The sequence below is a fragment of the Mixophyes fleayi genome, unplaced genomic scaffold (genome assembly GCF_038048845.1).
Source record: "Mixophyes fleayi isolate aMixFle1 unplaced genomic scaffold, aMixFle1.hap1 Scaffold_1507, whole genome shotgun sequence".
Taxonomy (NCBI): Eukaryota; Metazoa; Chordata; class Amphibia; order Anura; family Limnodynastidae; genus Mixophyes; species Mixophyes fleayi.
Window position 1 is genome coordinate 1 of NW_027445956.1, and position 17,166 is coordinate 17,166.

The following is a 17,166-nucleotide window of genomic DNA, read 5'->3' on the forward strand; positions in this document are numbered from 1 at the left end:
TGGGACTGCATCAGCCAATAATCTGATTTGCTGACGTCGCCTAACGATGTTGATGGCAACCGTCCGGTCATGTGACTGTATAAGCGAATTGTCTGATTTACTAGCGTCACTTAGTAATGTTAGTGGCGACCATCCAGTCATATGATTATTCCAGCCAATTAGTTGATTTAATTTCAGGTGAGGTATTTATCTGTATTGCAGTCATAAGAATGCTCTCTGTATTGTATGGTGGTCATAGGAATGCTCTCTGTATAGTATGGTGGTCATAGAAATGCTCTCTGTATAGTATGGCGGTCATAGGAATGCTCTCTGTATAGTATGGTGGTTATAGGAATGCTCTCTGTATAGTATGGGGTCATAGGAATGCTCTCTGTATTGTATGGTGATCAAACTAATGCTCTCTGTATTGTATGGAGGTCACAGGAATGCTCTCTGTAAGGTATGGCGGACACTAGGAGGCTCTTTATATTGTATGTGTGTGTATATATGTGTATGTATGTATATATATATATATATATATATATATATATATATATATATATATAATTCATTTCGGGTGGTGGTGATAAGGGGGCCACTGTGATAAAGATGGCTCCATGGCACGGTGTGATAAAGGAGAAACTGTGATGGAGGGCACAGTGTGATGATTGGGCAGTGTGATACAGATGGTACCGTTACATTTATGTTTTAATTTGTTTCAGTGAGTTTTATTTCAATAACCAATTAATTTTTATACAGCTAGCATGTGATATCTGCATTTAAAGTACTTTGATTCTATGGAGGCTTATTACATAAAGATCCTTACAAAGCCAGACCGAGAAGAATGGGGAGGGAGGGGGCTTCAGTGCGGTCTAGAACTTGTAAAGCGCTAGCCACGCCCCCCACATAAGGTTGATCACGCCCACTCGACGACTGGCACTCCCACTTAGATGGGGGGCGCCGGTTCCCTGTCTCGTCCAGGGCACTAAAATGGCTAGTTATGGTAATGTCAATACTCCATCTCCTGGAGGGTCATCCGGTCTGGTGGAATGGGTTAAAGTATATGCCCCCATGGGAGAGAGCAGTGGGGGAAGCTGTGTCGGAAAAAGAGAGCCAAGTTTCAGTGATGGCTAGAAGGTAGAGGGGCCTATTTATCAAAGCTATCCGTCTTTTAATTTAGCGGTAAATCCTCGAAAACAACAGTTTTCGAGGATTATCGGCTAAATTACTATGTATTATTCTAGCATCGCTGCAGATATCTCAGATATCTGCTGCTTTGCATCTCTCATCGTTTTACTGAGCACTCCCCATAACAGTGCATGGGAAGTGCTCAGTAACTCTATGCAACAGTGACCGAAACTTAGCTTTCAACCATGTTAATATACGCCATCTGAAGCTGGCGAACATTAACATGATTGAAAACTTTCACTGAAAACAGCTCTGCTCAGAAGAGCAGAGCTGCACAGCGCATGTGTGAAGGGATCACATGATCCCTCCATGTCACTTTCCGCATGTTCTTCATTCAGGGATTTCTGTGCGCATGCCCGAGGTCACCGGTCGAAGCATGCGCAAAGGGATTGAAAGAGGGGTGAGCAGTGTGGAGAAGTGCCCCGGCGACAAGGCGGCCGAGAGGGAGGCGCAGGACAAAGCTACTCACCAGTCCAGCGGTGAGTATTCATTCCTCCCTGGAAAGGTCCCGGTGGCAGCGGGCAAATGAGCCAATCCCGGCTTACTTCCCGCTGCTGGCCAATCAGCGGCCGGGTCGGCGAACCAATCCTGGCTCGCCTCCGGCCATTCAAACTACTGGTGCCACCGCTAGCCAATCAGGGCTCGCGGCAACGGCTGATATCGTCAGTGTGCCCGCGGCTTTTTCTGTCGCCGGGCGCCAACGCGAGGGCTGTGCGGCGGCGGAGGGGAAGTAGGAGGACGTCGCGTCCAGACGTCCAGCAGCGGCGCGTCCAGACGTCCAGCAGCGGCGGAAGCGTTAGGCAGCCCTTGTAAGGGCTGTGAGCTACCCTGATGCCCGAAGACTTCAAGCAAGACGCCGGAGCAGAGATCGTCGGTGGGGAGCCCTTGTAAGGGCTAAGAGCGCCCCCGCAAAGCAGCCTTTGACAGCGCCAAACAGGAGAAGAGGCGCCGGCGGTTGGAGAGCCTGGAAGACCCGAAGAAGGCGGGTCAAGCTGAGTTTCCTGCGCGGAACAAGTGAGTACCAATTACTCTTTTAGCAGGACGCTAGGACCTGACGTAGAGTACGGAACACTCGGTTCCTAAGTAGGTACTAAGAAGAGTTCTGGAGCGGTTTATAGAACCCCATCCATCCGTCCGGAAGGGCACCCAAGTTCAGGACAAGACGGGCTTAACGGCCGCGGGCGCAGGCCTGTGGGGCACAGCGTCTCAGGACGTGAGAGTGGTCGGTCTAAGGTAACGTCCGGTGTGGTGAGTTCCATAGCGGTCCCTCTGGATCGGGTAAGTAACAGAGGTGTTGGGAAGGGCTGTCATTGTGCTGTCTCTCTTGTCTTACAGGTGCTGATCGGAAGACAAGGTAAGTGGAAGGAACCAAAGGGGGCACCAACGGAGAGTTAATAAATTTGAGAAACTTTTGAATCCGCATCTATGGGATGGGGATTGAAAAGTTTATACTGAAAAAGCGTAGGGTAATAATAGACCCCTAAGAGAGATGGAGATGAAGAGGTTGCGGACAGAGGGCAGTTTATTGCACATGACACTGCAGTTCCAGAGGGCACAGGAGAAAGCGAGGGAGGGAAGTGGGGAGATATGGATGAGATTGGCAGGGTTACTTGAGCGGGGAGGTGGGTTGTGATTAGGGTAGGACGGGGGGAGCTGGGGGTGAGGATGGGTATAGGACTTGAGCAAGGAGACATGGGGCGCATTTATCAATCATCGGCAAAAGTGAGAAATAGTTATCAATCCTTATCGCATGGATAAGGATTGAACTATTTCTCAAATTTATGAACAACAGATCATAGGAACAGCTGTTTCGAAAAACTGCTGTTTCTGTGATTACAAAAAAATCATACTTACCCCCCCTCTTCGGAAGCGCTGTCTCCGGATCTACTCCTCGTTCTCTTCATCCTTCAATTGCGCATGTGCATTTCGAAGAACTGCACATGCGCACAGAGATCCCTGCTCTGTCTCTGCAACTATCGTTGCAGAGATAGAGCTGTAAGTGACAGGGAGGGATCCTGTGATCCCTCCACACATGCGCTGCCCAGCTCTGCTCTTCGGAGCAGAGATGACAGCATTGGATTTTTTCGGAACTTGTTAGATTTGAGCTGGGAGCAGTCACCATACTGTTGAATGTCAACTACTCCTAAAAACGAAGATGAGTGCAAAGCAGCAGATATCCACGATATCTGCTGCAATGCACCTTTCATAAATTTGCGGAGGACACCCAGGAAGCTTAATTTGCCGGTAAGAGCACTATCATGCTTTCTTAAATATACCCCATGGTGAGAGACAGAGGGTAGATAAAGGAGAGGGAATGGAAGGACTGCATGGAGTGGAGGAGGGGTATATGAGAAGGGGAGGGGAGCATGAGGGAACAAAGAGTTGTGCGTGTTTATGATGACCACAGTTTAGCTTAAAAAGGAACAAAAAGATTGTAACTGTGCTCTAACACTGCCCACAAATTATGTTACATGTGAAAACTTAAGTTGTGTTATTTTATGTGTCTCTGGATAAAAGGTAATCTGTCTGCTCTATATTGCTTGGCATCTGTGAGGATACCAGGGTAACGCATAGCCCATGTTTGTTGCCAGCTTACTGACTGGCCCAAAAGCAACCTTATTTGCCAAGCTATCACCTGCCTCAGAAAGGGAAACCTTTTGTCCTATGATATAACCCTGAGAGACCATATTCTAATGGCACGGTGACATACATGGTTATACTATACACGTGGAGCATTTTGGAGAAGTGTGACTGGCATATTTCAGAGAACAGGGGGACTCCAACGGGTACTGGACCTTTATTGATGCTGCTGGGTACTTGTGTGATGGATTGATATCGGCTTAGTTTTAAGAGAATACCAATAAAAATAAGAAAAAACTAAAATGTGAAGAAAGTGTTGACTGCAATTTCTGGCTGTTCGGTGGCAACAAATGATCGGCGGATCCCAATAACTGGTGGTGAGCATGGGGTTAATGGTGGCTGTTTTTCCCACACAGTAAATATAACATCTGTTTGAACGCTGCGTGGAAACAAAGTAATGCTTTCCCGCTCAAATTCATTCCCGAGTTGCTAATAAGACTTAGTATACCGTTGATCTGGGAAGTACGTTACTACTGGCGGGTTAATTTGAAATAGTCCACAGTTTATTTTAAGCCAATCAAAGGAGGGGGGAATGCTTAACTCATCCAATCATCGTGCAGCGCTATGTATAAATAGGATTGTTAAGCTGCCGTCTTTAATATTCATTATAATTTTGAATAATGGCTAGAACTAAGCAAACCGCTCGCAAGTCCACCGGCGGGAAAGCTCCCCGCAAGCAGCTGGCGACCAAAGCTGCCAGGAAAAGCGCCCCAGCTACTGGCGGCGTGAAGAAGCCTCACCGCTACCGTCCCGGCACTGTTGCTCTGCGAGAGATCCGCCGCTACCAGAAGTCCACCGAGCTGCTGATCCGCAAGTTGCCCTTCCAGCGCTTAGTACGTGAGATCGCCCAGGACTTCAAGACCGACCTGCGCTTCCAGAGCTCAGCAGTCATGGCTCTGCAAGAGGCCAGCGAGGCTTATCTGGTGGGGCTCTTCGAGGACACCAACCTGTGCGCCATCCACGCCAAGAGAGTGACCATCATGCCCAAAGACATCCAGCTGGCCCGCAGGATCCGAGGGGAGAGAGCATAGATACTCGTCCCTCCTACGTACACAGCACAAAGGCTCTTTTCAGAGCCACCAAATGCGCATTCGAACGAGCTGTATCCTCCCATCTACCCAGCTTTCCGACATTATATGACCTGGGAGGGGCGGGTGCTTTATACATGTTGAGATCTAAAACCTGTTTTAAAAGTTATCCCGTTTTTTTAAGTGTTACTGTAACGTCCCTAAAATTCATTTTAACAACAGTTCTCCCTTCGGTGCAGGACGAAACATTGCCTGGGTCTATACTGATTCCTAGAGTAACTAAAGTACGTCTGGGTTACCCAATGGGCGAGAGCGGATTCATTCTACAAGCCGTTAAATAGATACTGCAAGACAGACAAAATATTAAATTGAAGTCGGCTTATTTAGAACGTTGGCTGGTAGAATTGTATGTATTGTAATAAACATTCGTACAGGGGATGGTGGTGGTACAGTATAGGAAAACCTGTTATCCATGACTTACAGGGAATGTGAATACAGCCCGATCAGAGAGAAGGTGGGTGGCTCTGAAAAGAGCCTTTGTGGTCTCAGGATATCACGGGTGAATTATTTGGCGCTGGTGTATTTGGTGACGGCCTTGGTGCCCTCGGACACGGCGTGCTTGGCCAGCTCTCCGGGCAGCAGCAGACGTACGGCGGTCTGGATCTCCCTGGAGGTGATGGTGGAGCGCTTGTTGTAGTGAGTCAGGCGGGAAGCTTCTCCAGCAATGCGCTCAAAGATGTCGTTGACGAAGGAGTTCATGATGCCCATGGCCTTAGAGGAGATGCCGGTGTCGGGGTGGACCTGCTTCAGCACCTTGTAGACATAAATAGCATAACTCTCCTTCCTGCTCTTTCTCCGCTTCTTGCCATCTTTCTTCTGGGTCTTGGTGACGGCTTTCTTTGAGCCCTTTTTGGCTGCTGGGGCAGACTTGGCTGGTTCAGGCATTATAGCGACAAAACGATCCCAATCACAATGTGCAGAAACTGTTCCTGATACCTCCCACAGCCGCTCTATTTATAGGCAGCCCATGTAAATGAGACCCACAGTCTGCTCTGTGCACTACTGGATGTTGTGCGATGTCAAATCCCACCCGCTGCTGCGGATTGGTGTTTGTTTGAACTTGAGCGGCACTAGCTAATTTGATAGCGGACCAATGAGAGAAGGGTGTCTGTCCCTACAGCGTATAAATATACGGAGGCGGGACAGATAGCCTTATTGTTGTAGATTGACTTACACATAAGTTGAAATGTCTGGAAGAGGCAAACAGGGCGGTAAGACCCGTGCTAAGGCCAAGACTCGCTCATCTCGAGCCGGTCTCCAATTCCCGGTCGGTCGCGTTCACCGTCTGCTGAGGAAGGGGAACTATGCGGAGCGTGTGGGAGCTGGCGCCCCGGTGTATCTGGCAGCGGTGCTGGAGTACCTGACTGCTGAGATTCTGGAGCTGGCTGGGAATGCCGCCCGTGATAACAAGAAGACCCGCATCATCCCCCGTCACCTACAGCTGGCTGTGCGCAACGATGAAGAGCTCAACAAGCTACTCGGTGGGGTGACTATCGCCCAAGGAGGAGTCCTGCCCAACATCCAGGCCGTCCTACTGCCCAAGAAAACCGAGAGCCATAAACCAACCAAGAGCAAGTAATTTCCTGCTGGATAATTGTCCCCACAACACAAAGGCTCTTTTCAGAGCCACCCACCCCGTCCCTAAAGAGCTGATCCACGACTATAACATCCCGCTTTAGCTGTGTGTTAACTCGAGTTAGACGAGGTTACATTGTAATGCTCGTTAGATAACGGACACAGTTGAACTAAACTCCCCCATCCAGATTGGCGGTGTCGTCTATTAAACAAAAGTGAACCATATATGGCACTGTCACGGTGCACTGACGTTACGTTTAAACAAGCTGCAGACACTTTATAATAAGACGGCAGGAGTCAGTATATACGGCTATAATCTCTTTTCTCGCACCACCGCCGGAAAGAAACAGCTACTCTAGAGCTCAGCTTCATAGCGCACACATCCACCCCCATAGAGTAACAGAAAAGTGTGTGTGGAGGGGGATATATACTATATAGCTCTGTCGAGACCGAGTGGGTGGCTCTGAAAAGAGCCTTTGTGTGATTGACAGGAGTGCGGCTCCAAGTTACTTCTTCTTAGGAGCAGCCTTCTTCGGCTTAGCTGCCTTTTTAGCCGGGCTCTTGGCTACTTTGGGCTTAGCTGCCTTTTTAGCCGGACTCTTAGCCACTTTGGGCTTAGCTGCCTTTTTAGCCGGGCTCTTGGCCGCCTTCTTGGGTTTCACAGCAGGTTTCGGCTTCTTAGGGCTTTTTACTGCTTTCTTGGCTGCTGCCGGTTTCTTGGCCTTTTTCGGGCTCTTGGCTGCGCTGGGAGACTTCTTCGGGGACTTGGGCACTTTCTTGGCTGCCGCTTTCTTGGGTTTAACCACCGCCACCTTCTTCTTAGCTGCCTTATCCTTGCTCTCCAGCTGCTTCTTGTTCAGCTTGAAGGAACCGGAGGCGCCGCTGCCTTTCACCTGGATCAGGGTCTCTTTCGTCACCAAGCTCTTGAGCGCCACTTTCAGGCGGCTGTTATTCTTCTCCACATCGTAACCTCCAGCAGCGAGGGTCTTCTTCAGGGCGGCCAGGGAAACACCGCTGCGCTCCTTGGATGCGGACACGCATTTAACAATCTGCTCAGACACGCTTGGACCGGACGTTTTGTTGCCCTTCTTGGAGCTTCCTGCAGCTGCTTTCTTCGGCTGACGCTTTCCCTTGACGGGGGCCTCTGCTGGAGCAGCGGGCGCTGCGGCGGGAGCTGTCTCTGACATTTTCCGTGCACCAAATAGAAACAAAACTTTTACATGCAGATAATCATCAACTGAGTTGTTATATAGAGCCCAGGTATGCGAAGCCATTGGCTGTGGTGAAGAGCCAATCATGTGCGCAGATTCCGGGGGTATTGTTACCACGCCCATTATCCTCATGGACGCCGTTCTAGAATGTCGGCTCCCGCTTTGTGTTTCTATGGCTGAAAGAAATGAGTTTAATATGAAGTGTAATAATACCGGCTCGTTGTCCTTTATTTCATCAGCACATTGTGACGCCCTTTCGTCGTGTGTAGACTTTTTATATTGAGGAACCCCGGGCAAATACACTGAAAATACACCCAACACCCCCATCTCCCTAAATCTCCTCTCTGTATCTTAACTTATGATCAAATACGTGGATGCGCCCAAAGAAAGCTCCCGGATCCCCCAGTGACTGAGCAGAGTAAACCTTCCTACTTCTCCTTTTATGTCATGTTTCACTTCTCACGTCTTATTTCTACCTTTTTAAACCTTCAGACTCCTGTGAGACTGTCACGTTACACAGATGTTCCATACTGACAGGCATACAGTCATGCACCACAATCGTCAGCTCTGAATATGTCCAGTAATCACTATTCCCGATTTAACATTTGCGACAGTCTCCTACCAGACAACACTGAAAGGATGGTCACACGGCAGTTTGAACACGGAGCATGCAGAATGCAGCCACCGCCGCTGAATAAATGGTCACAGACTGGTACAGAAAGTGAGTGAAAGTGCAAGCAGCGCTTTATTCCCAGCCTGAGAGCTCAGAAAACAGAAACATATACTGAGTTAACCGAACACATCTACGTTCTGCGTTCTAACAACAAAAGGTCGCCCTGATTGACATTACAGGACCAAAATATAATTGTACTACAACGGCCTGAAAACTGGCAGTGTTGGTATGACTCAGGAACCTGTTGCTTGGTGCTCCTCCCCTATTTCCCTCAAGTTCCCAATCAGGTCCGCCTCTCCTGTATAAAAGGACAGCTTGTCTAGCGTGTAACTTAGTTCGTTTGTTGTAGACGGAAAGAAGATTACCTTTGAACATGTCTGGCAGAGGGAAAGGCGGTAAAGGACTCGGAAAAGGAGGCGCCAAGAGGCACAGGAAAGTCTTGCGGGATAATATCCAGGGTATCACAAAGCCCGCGATCCGCCGCCTGGCTCGTAGAGGAGGTGTAAAGCGTATTTCTGGCCTCATTTATGAAGAGACCCGTGGGGTGCTGAAGGTTTTCCTGGAGAACGTCATCCGGGACGCCGTCACCTACACTGAGCACGCCAAGCGGAAGACTGTCACCGCTATGGATGTGGTCTATGCTCTGAAGAGACAGGGCCGTACTCTGTATGGATTCGGAGGCTGAGCACTGACTCCTCTCGTCTAATTTCATTACACACACAAAGGTCCTTTTCAGGGCCGCCCATCTCTTCCATTAGAGAGCTGTAATATTGCCCTAGTACTCGGTAGAATGTGTGGAATTCTCCCCACTATATATCGGTGATCTGTTTAACTTTTGTATCCTCGAGGATACACGATTAGCTATTTGAAACATATGCAAAGGTGATCGCTGCGTGTCAGTGTTGCCTTAGAAAAGTTTGTTAATAAGAGACTATCGCGTCCTGCTGGTAACAATGCACGATTGTAAAGCATACCAGATTATATAATAATTACATCTTGCACAGATACCTTTGCTGAGTAAATGTGACCAGTGGTATTGCAGTCTGTGTAAAACATTAAACGGTGCAACTCACGATTTGAACAATATATTATCTTTCCAGAAAACTCTAAATATGTGTCCCTATAATTGATATCTTGGTGCAGACTTTATAATATATGTGAGGTCTGGTAAGAGCAGGGAGATGGCATGAATGAAAGTAAAGTTTAAGTCAGCCTGGCTCATTCCCTCTTACATTTCAAAGGACAGCAGAAAGCATTCACCACAGAACTGGGTATTTGTTTTAATCATACATACAATAGTTTTAATTCATAGCATGGGACAATGTAGCACTGTGAAAATGGAGATGTGATTGCCACTGTTCATGCAGCGGTTATGATACATAGTAAATATAATATGTGATTTGACACTGTATATTAAATCTGTTCTTTGTTTCAGTCTGTACACTTCCCTGCATTCTAAGAGAGACTGTTACAATGTGCCTCAATACAGATGTTAGTCCTGTTTTTGTATTGTGACATATTAGCTGTATAACTGACATATTAGCTGTATAACATTGTTCTCTCTTTATTAGGAGCGAAGATTAGGGGGAGAAATTATATTCATAAATAATGGACACATGTTTGTTAAGTATTAATATCAATTATAGGAAGTATATTTAGGAAGGATTAGATTTTTCTTATGTGGATTATAGGAAACATGCATGCGCTCTCGGATCACATGGTCCCTTTGTGTGTGATTGGCAGCCCCCCTCTCTGATCTGGATCCCTGGTGTCTTGTTATGTGTTAAGAGTTACTTCAATGACAGGACATTGTTTACAGTGAAAGCTTTTGTCTCCTATAGCGGTTCATTGCAGCTTTAAAGTTATGTCATAGATGAGGTTGCTTTGCATTCCACTACATGTCACATAGTAGTACAGGCAACTTTATCCCTGATATCACATTTCATATATTTGGCTCATAATCTCGACAGCCAGCAAACCAGTCAGACAGCCAGCCACAGGGTTAACCAGGAGATAGGCATCGAGAAGCCCCGTCTGCCAATGGGTTACTTGCAATTGGGGATTTGGGGTTGGGGAAGTCACCCAACGAATGTCAGACAACAACTCTGCTACCACTATTTTGCACATATGCGTGGCCCAATTTCTCCCCTGTTGCCTCATACTTTGCTACATGACAGTGTCAACCTCCACTCTAGCTGAGTGACCGCACTAATGAGTTCCAATGGGACATCCAGGAACTGTGTACTGCTGTCTACCCCACCACCAGAACCAGGTGAGATCCTTACGGGACAGATCAGTGGCTTAGGCCAGAGTCTTTGGACCTGGAGGAGGAAGATGTGCTTGGGATAAGTCGAGACACTGAGTAACAAGGGTTAAATGTGTGCAAGAAGTGGCATAGTTTTATAACAACTGCGTTCAATACACCACTGGGTACACACCGTAAATTTTAGTGTTCAACTGCCAGGGAAGGGAGATGCAAGACCTATCACTCACTCACATCCCCTGATAATGAAGAAAATGGAACCAACCAGCTGTGTCTAGCAGCAGTAACCACCAGTTGGGGGTAGCTCACAATGTGGTTAGCAAACGGTTGCACCAAGGTCTGTCGCTAGCAACGTCAGGAGCATGACGCTTGGGACAGAGGGTGCAGGTATGCATGAAGAGGCTGAGCTACAAGTTGAGTGATCGCTGACAGGTAACACCGTACGTAGTCTGAAGGCACATGTATCCAGATGGCCGGTGCATGATATAGTGCCCGAACATGGAGATGGACGGGTGACAGTACAGCACAGGAATATGCTGCGACCCTGTTTATTTTCAGAATCACACTTGGTGGTACCAATTGCGGAAGAACAAGTTGACCCACTGGTGGTGATGGAGGACTTCTGGTTCATGTTCCCACACATTGAGGATGTAGCAAATCCCCCACCTGCCAAAGATACGGTCATCCAGACCCCTCTTCCAGTCCTAGTAGGAGACAGCCCCACAGGGCCTTGCCCGCTATCCTGCCTCCCATAAGGCCCCTGAGGACAATCTTGGGTAGCCCCAGCAACCGGATTGCAAGTTACGTGTGGTCTTAGACTCTCTTTATAGGGACTACAAAGGACAAAACAGTGGGAGTTTAAGAGCCAGGACTGGCGACACTTTGGTTCCGGTTGCATCACGGTCCATCGAACTGCGTGTGGATGACGTCATCCGGTGATATCCCTAGACGGCACGTTATTGGAACAACGCGGCTCCCCTTGAGGGGCATTATGCAACACCGCTACTGGTGGACAATTTAGGTGTTCAGCGAACAGTGAAAAAGAGGACAAAGAAGTCAACTACGAATGTACGATGGAAGTGTTACGACTAACGGTCTTATATTCAACCTGTAGAATCAGGTAGAGAGTTCCTCACCTCTAGCAGCCGCCTTCCACGTAGAGCTTGTTATGCTCAAAGGTACTCGGATGCCCCCAGGACTTATTCTCGCGGTGGTACAGGTGTATGAACGTACCGTAGCGTAGAGTAATGTGGTGTAGAGTCTAGCGTGGTAAAAAGACAGGCCAAGGTCTGGGTCCAGAGCAGATATCATGGTCAAGGTCAGGAATGGCAGCAGACTGGGATAAAGCAGGAACAAAGCAAGGGTCAGGGCAACAGGCAAGAATCAAATCCACAAGAACAAAGCCAAGCACAGCAGCAGGCTAAGACACAGAAAACAGGAACTATAACCTGCAGGGAGGCTAAGCCCTCACTGCCTTATAAACAGACACTGACCAATGTCAAAACAGAGAGGACAGCATGATAATCAGCCCCAGAAGCTGATTAATTAATTCAATTACTTGCGCACGTGCCTGGTTGCCCCTAATCCTGAGACCCGGCACTATCACTCACAGCGTCCCGACTGTTGTCTAGGCAACGGCCGGGGTGATACAGGAAGTGACGTCCCGGCATGGAGACAGCCTGGACACTTCCTGCGGGCATGGATAGTTGCGGTGACCTGAGGGACCACCACGACCCGTTACAGTACTTCCCACCCCCCCCCCCCCTTGAGGAGGGATCAAGGAACCTCAAAAACCAAGTTTTCCAGGGAATTGTTTCAATAATCTATTGAGCAGTCTGTCAGCGTGCAGGCGCCTCTCAGGAACCCAAGAGCGTTCTTCTGGACTGGATCCCTTCGGATGCACCAGAAAATGGGTTTGTCCCTGAATCCTCTTGGAGTCGAGAATTTCTCCACAATAAATTCATGAGAACCATGCAAGTTGACTGGTCGGGGTTTGGGTTGTTCAGGAGTCTCAAACTTGGAGGACGAGACAACAAGTTTCAGGAGGGAACAGTAAAACATATTAGGGATTCTCAAAGAAGGTGGAATCTTCAGCCTGAAGGCAACAGGGTTAACTTTTTTTAACAATAGAAAACGGTCTAATGAACCTAGGTCCCAATTTATTGCAGGGTTGTTTGAGCCTAATATTCCGGGTGGACAACCAGACTTTGTCTCACACCTTAAGAGAACAGTTCCTGAAATGACGATCTGCAAAAAAAATTGACCGAGAGGTGGCCTGAAGCAGGGCGGAATGGAACTTCTTCCAAATAATTGTGAGATGGGAGGCTGTTTGGCGTACCCCAGGAGAACCAGAAGAGTTGATTGAAGCAAGAGAATTAGACCTGGGATGGAGGCCATAGTTGCAAAAGAATGGAGATGTGCGGGTGGAAAAATGGCAAGAGTTATTATAGGCAAATTCGTCCCACGGAAGTAAAGAAGATCAATTGTTATGGCATTTGGAAAAATATAATAAGATGAATTGTTCCAATGACTGATTGACTTTTTCTGTTTGACTGTGGATGGTAGGCAAAAGACAGACTGATGTTGATGTCAAGGTGGTTGCAGAAAGATCTCCAAAACTGAGCCATGAACTGAGACCCACGATCAGAATCAATATCTTCAGGCAGACCGTGGAGATGGAAGATATAGCGAATGAATAGTGATGCCAGAGTTCGGGCATTGGGTAGACCTGCCAAAGCGATAAAGTGGGCCATCTTGTTAAATTCATCTACCACCACCCAGATTGTTTTGTGACCGGGTGACCAGGGTAAATCTACAATGAGGTCCATCGACAGATGTGACCAAGGTTTACTTGGAGTGGACAACGACATTATTTGACCCGACGGAGAGCTTCTGATACTCTTGTTTCTAGCACAATCTCTACATGAGAGTGCAAACTCTTTAAAATCAGTGGCCAAATAGGGCCACAAAACTGTGCGCAGGAGGACTTCAGTGGTTTTGAAAACTCCAGGATGTCCGGCAATCTTGTTGTCATGAGCCTCAGATAGTACAGCCTTCCTGAGATGGACTGGTACAAACAATTTATCTGAAGGAGTCTAAGGAGGAGCAATTCTTTGGAAATGGTGGAGAGCAGCACCCAAATCCTGGGTCAATCCTAAATGAATTGAGGATGAAGGAACTGTAGAGAGCGGAACAGTGGAAGGGGCATGAGAGGTCATAAAGCGGCGGGAGAGTGCGTCCGTGCATCCGCTTAAACATTCTTGGAACCAGGTCTGTAAGAAATAATAAACTTGAAGCGGGTAGAAAACAAGGCCCAGCGTGCTTATCTGGAATTTAGACGTTTGGCAGATTAGGGCAGTTAGAGGAGCTACCAGGTCCAAGAAGGAATTAATAAATATCAGGTAATAATTCTAAAGCCTAGGAATCTTTGTACGGCCTTCAGATTGGTTGGGCATACCCAATCTAAGACTGCTTGGACCTTGCTGGGATCCATGAGTAACCCATCCTAGAAATATAGCCTAGAAATGAGACCTTATGGATCTCAAATTCACACTTTTCTAGCTTGGCAATGAGTTGATGTTGCAGAAGTTTAGAAAGGACATGTTTCACGTGAAGGCGGTGTTGGTCCACGAATGAAGAATATATCAGGTATAACATGACAAAGCGCCCTAATAACTCTCATAGAACATCGCTTATTAGATCCTGAAAGACAGCATGTGTGTTGCATAAACGAAAAGGCATGGACAGGTACTCATAGTGACCTGAGTGGGTGTTGAATGCGGTCTTCCCTTCATCCCTGTCCTTGATACGTATAAGGTTGTATGCTCCTCGTAGATCAATCTTGGTGAATACTGAAGCACTTCTGAGTTTATAAAAAAAAAGGACTGATATGAGTGGAAGTGGGTAGGTGTTTCTGATGTGATTGTATTTAACCCACTAAAGTCAATTCAAGGTCGAAGAGAACCGTCCTTTTTTAGTCACAAAGAAGAACCTGGCTCCTACCGGGGATTTAGAAGGCCTAATAAAGCCCATTTTAAGGTTATCCTTAATATACTCCTCCATGGAATGTGTTTCTGGTAACGAGAGAGAGTACAGTCTCCCTTTTGGGAGTTTTAGAGCCAGGATCTATGTCAATAGTGCAATCATAATCATGATGAGGAGGTAGCGTGTCAGCTGACTGCTTAGGGAATACATCAGAAAACTTATTGTAGGGTGACGGAAGCTGATCTAGAGGAACCTGGAGCAGACGAACAGGCACAGATAAGCAGGATGAAGAACAAGAAGGACTCCAATGAATGATGTCTCCCTTGTTCCAATCGATGACCGGACTGTGGAGCTGCAGCCAGGTATGCCCCAAGATCACCAGAACGGAAGAGCAATTAATTAGATAAATGGATGTTATGACTGTCTTTGTTTTTTATCTGGCAGCAGAACCTATAATCCATCAGAGGTGCTGCTACTGTCCTGCTCCTGAACTCTGCAACATGCCTGAAGGAGTTAATCTCCTTGTCTGATGCTAATTAGAACTGCACCTGTTGCACTGCTTTAAGTACCTGCCTCTAGCTGTGCTCTGAGCAGTTCATCCATTTGTTCTTGGCTGCTGCTAACCTGCTCCTGTGCTATTTGGTATACCTGCTGGACTGAACTTCTGTGTATGACCCCTGCACAGGGCCATCTTAACAACATTATGGGCCCCCGGGAAAAGCAGTGCACCGGGGCCCATATATATAGATATATATATAGATATAGATATTTAGATGTATACAGATACAGATATAGATCTAGATATATAGAGATTGATAGATGTACTTGCTCAGTGACCCATGTAGTTTTTCTTTTGTTGTTTTTTTTTCTTTTGCAGGATTATTTATTCTCATTAAGAGAAGTGCCTATGGGGCCCACTTGCTCGTGGGGGCCCCCGGGCAGCTGCCCACCGTGCCCAATGGAAAAGATGGCCCTGCCCCTGCCTTTACCTTGGACCTTGCCTGCTTGCCTGAGACCCCAAATCATTTGCCTGTACCTTGGACCACGCTGTTTTACCTGTTGCCCTGACCTTTTGGACAGACTTCTGGACCTCGCCTATTTGCTTGATATCTGCCTGGCTATTTGGATTTGTTTTTCTGGTCTCTATTTGATCCCTGGACTCTGTCTGCTTTCCTGGACATCCTTGTGCCTTCTGGACTGGGGTAAACTTATCATACTTGTTCCTGCCATTTTACTATACAGTCTCTTTTGGAACCTGTTATCCGTTTATTTCAGTTATCTTTGTTAATATATTAACCTGAATAAATGCACTTTGCCTTACACTTCTGTTGCACTTTGTGACTGCACTGGGATTCATAACATGATGAACTGCCATACAATCTGGGCCTGCTGATTGCACACCCTCTGACTTAGTCCTGAAATTCCTAGTGTTGTTGCATTGAACTATGTGTTTGGCTATTAGACATGTCTGTAAATCCACAATTACAAATGCTGCAAATGGACATTGTTCATCTCTGTTACCAAATCATACAACTATCCATTTTACTCCAAGAACTACTCAAAACTATTCCTGCTGCTGTGATAAGTAATTTCAACACTAATTCTGATTTTAAAGCAACAAACTCCTCTAATGAAAGCATTCAGACTGCAGAGAATTCTCCCAGAACTTTTTCTGACATTGGTGCTGCATCTATGATATTGCCAGCGGTCCCTACCATTAGGGATTCTAAACGACCAAGCTACCTGCATCCCCCTCTCACTGAGGAGGAACGATGGCGCAGAAGGATTGGTAAACTATGCCTCTACTGTGCCAGTGGCGAACATCTCTTACAAAGTTGTCCGCTCCGCAGACCACAACATCCTATGGAGCAGCCTTCAGTGTGCTCCTCTCCAGACCCTAGATTGTTCTGCACAGCACCTCCTGTTGCTTTACTTCAGCCTAATCTGCCAGTTCCAGTTGCCACCTGTCCTGCGGTGCCAGTTCCAGTTGCCACCTGTCCTGCGGTGCCAGTTCCAGTTGCCGTCTGTCCTGCGGTGCCAGTTCCAGTTGCCGCCTGTCCTGCGGTGTCAGTTCCAGCTACTGCCTATCCTGTGATGCCAGTTCCAGCTACCGCCGGCACTGGGTCTCCGGCCATTGCCTCCTGTTCCGAGGTGCCAGCCTCTGCCTTCAGTCCTGAGTCCGCTGTGTCCGGTCCTGAGTCCACTGTGTCCGGTCCTGAGTCTGCTCCCTCTACTCCCGAGTCTTCAGCCGCTGCCTCTACTCCCGGGTCTTTAGCCGCTGCCTCTACTCCCGGGTCTTCAGCCGCTGCCTCTACTCCCTGGGCTTCAGCCGCTGCCTCTACTCCTGAGTCTTCAGCTCCAGAGGGGGCGCTGCCCTTACAGTCTCCTCCAGAGAGGGCTCTGTCCCTCCAGCCCATTCCAGAGAGGACCCTGTCCCTACAGCCTGTTCCAGAGAGGGCCCTGTCCCTCCAGCCCGTTCCAGAGAGGGCCCTGTACCTCCAGTCCCCTATCGAGTTGCCTGTCCATGCGGTTCAGCCCGGGTTGCCTCTCCATGCGGTTCAGCCC

At 47.7% G+C, this 17,166-nt stretch overlaps 5 protein-coding genes across 7 annotated transcripts; 3 read left to right on the top strand and 2 right to left on the bottom strand.

Moving 5' to 3' along the window:
• The first annotated feature begins 4,425 nt into the window (after positions 1–4,425).
• Positions 4,426–4,890, top strand: LOC142114811 (histone H3). The gene has a single exon (XM_075194099.1). It carries the CDS (start codon positions 4,428–4,430, stop codon positions 4,836–4,838), a length of 411 nt encoding a protein of 136 aa, XP_075050200.1. The 5' UTR covers positions 4,426–4,427; the 3' UTR covers positions 4,839–4,890.
• A 462-nt stretch (positions 4,891–5,352) lies between these two features.
• On the bottom strand, positions 5,353–5,805 carry LOC142114812 (histone H2B 1.1-like). Its single transcript, XM_075194100.1, has one exon. It carries the CDS (start codon positions 5,778–5,780, stop codon positions 5,400–5,402), a length of 381 nt encoding a protein of 126 aa, XP_075050201.1. The 5' UTR covers positions 5,781–5,805; the 3' UTR covers positions 5,353–5,399.
• Positions 5,806–6,004: 199 nt separating this feature from the next.
• On the top strand, positions 6,005–6,526 carry LOC142114782 (histone H2A type 1-like). Its single transcript, XM_075194063.1, has one exon. It carries the CDS (start codon positions 6,082–6,084, stop codon positions 6,472–6,474), a length of 393 nt encoding a protein of 130 aa, XP_075050164.1. The 5' UTR covers positions 6,005–6,081; the 3' UTR covers positions 6,475–6,526.
• Positions 6,527–6,924: 398 nt separating this feature from the next.
• Positions 6,925–7,657, bottom strand: LOC142114798 (histone H1-like). Of its 3 annotated transcripts, none has more exons than XM_075194084.1 (2): positions 7,079–7,657; positions 6,925–7,015 (listed from the first exon to the last, which is right to left on the bottom strand). In XM_075194084.1, exons 1-2 carry the CDS (start codon positions 7,655–7,657, stop codon positions 6,977–6,979), a joined length of 618 nt encoding a protein of 205 aa, XP_075050185.1. In that variant the 3' UTR covers positions 6,925–6,976. The 3 variants fall into 3 exon arrangements, with proteins under 3 accessions (XP_075050185.1, XP_075050184.1, XP_075050183.1); XM_075194083.1 differs by having other exon boundaries at positions 6,925–7,030; XM_075194082.1 differs by having other exon boundaries at positions 6,925–7,657.
• Positions 7,658–8,653: 996 nt separating this feature from the next.
• LOC142114781 (histone H4) lies at positions 8,654–9,136 on the top strand. The gene has a single exon (XM_075194062.1). It carries the CDS (start codon positions 8,728–8,730, stop codon positions 9,037–9,039), a length of 312 nt encoding a protein of 103 aa, XP_075050163.1. The 5' UTR covers positions 8,654–8,727; the 3' UTR covers positions 9,040–9,136.
• The last annotated feature ends 8,030 nt before the right edge of the window (positions 9,137–17,166 follow it).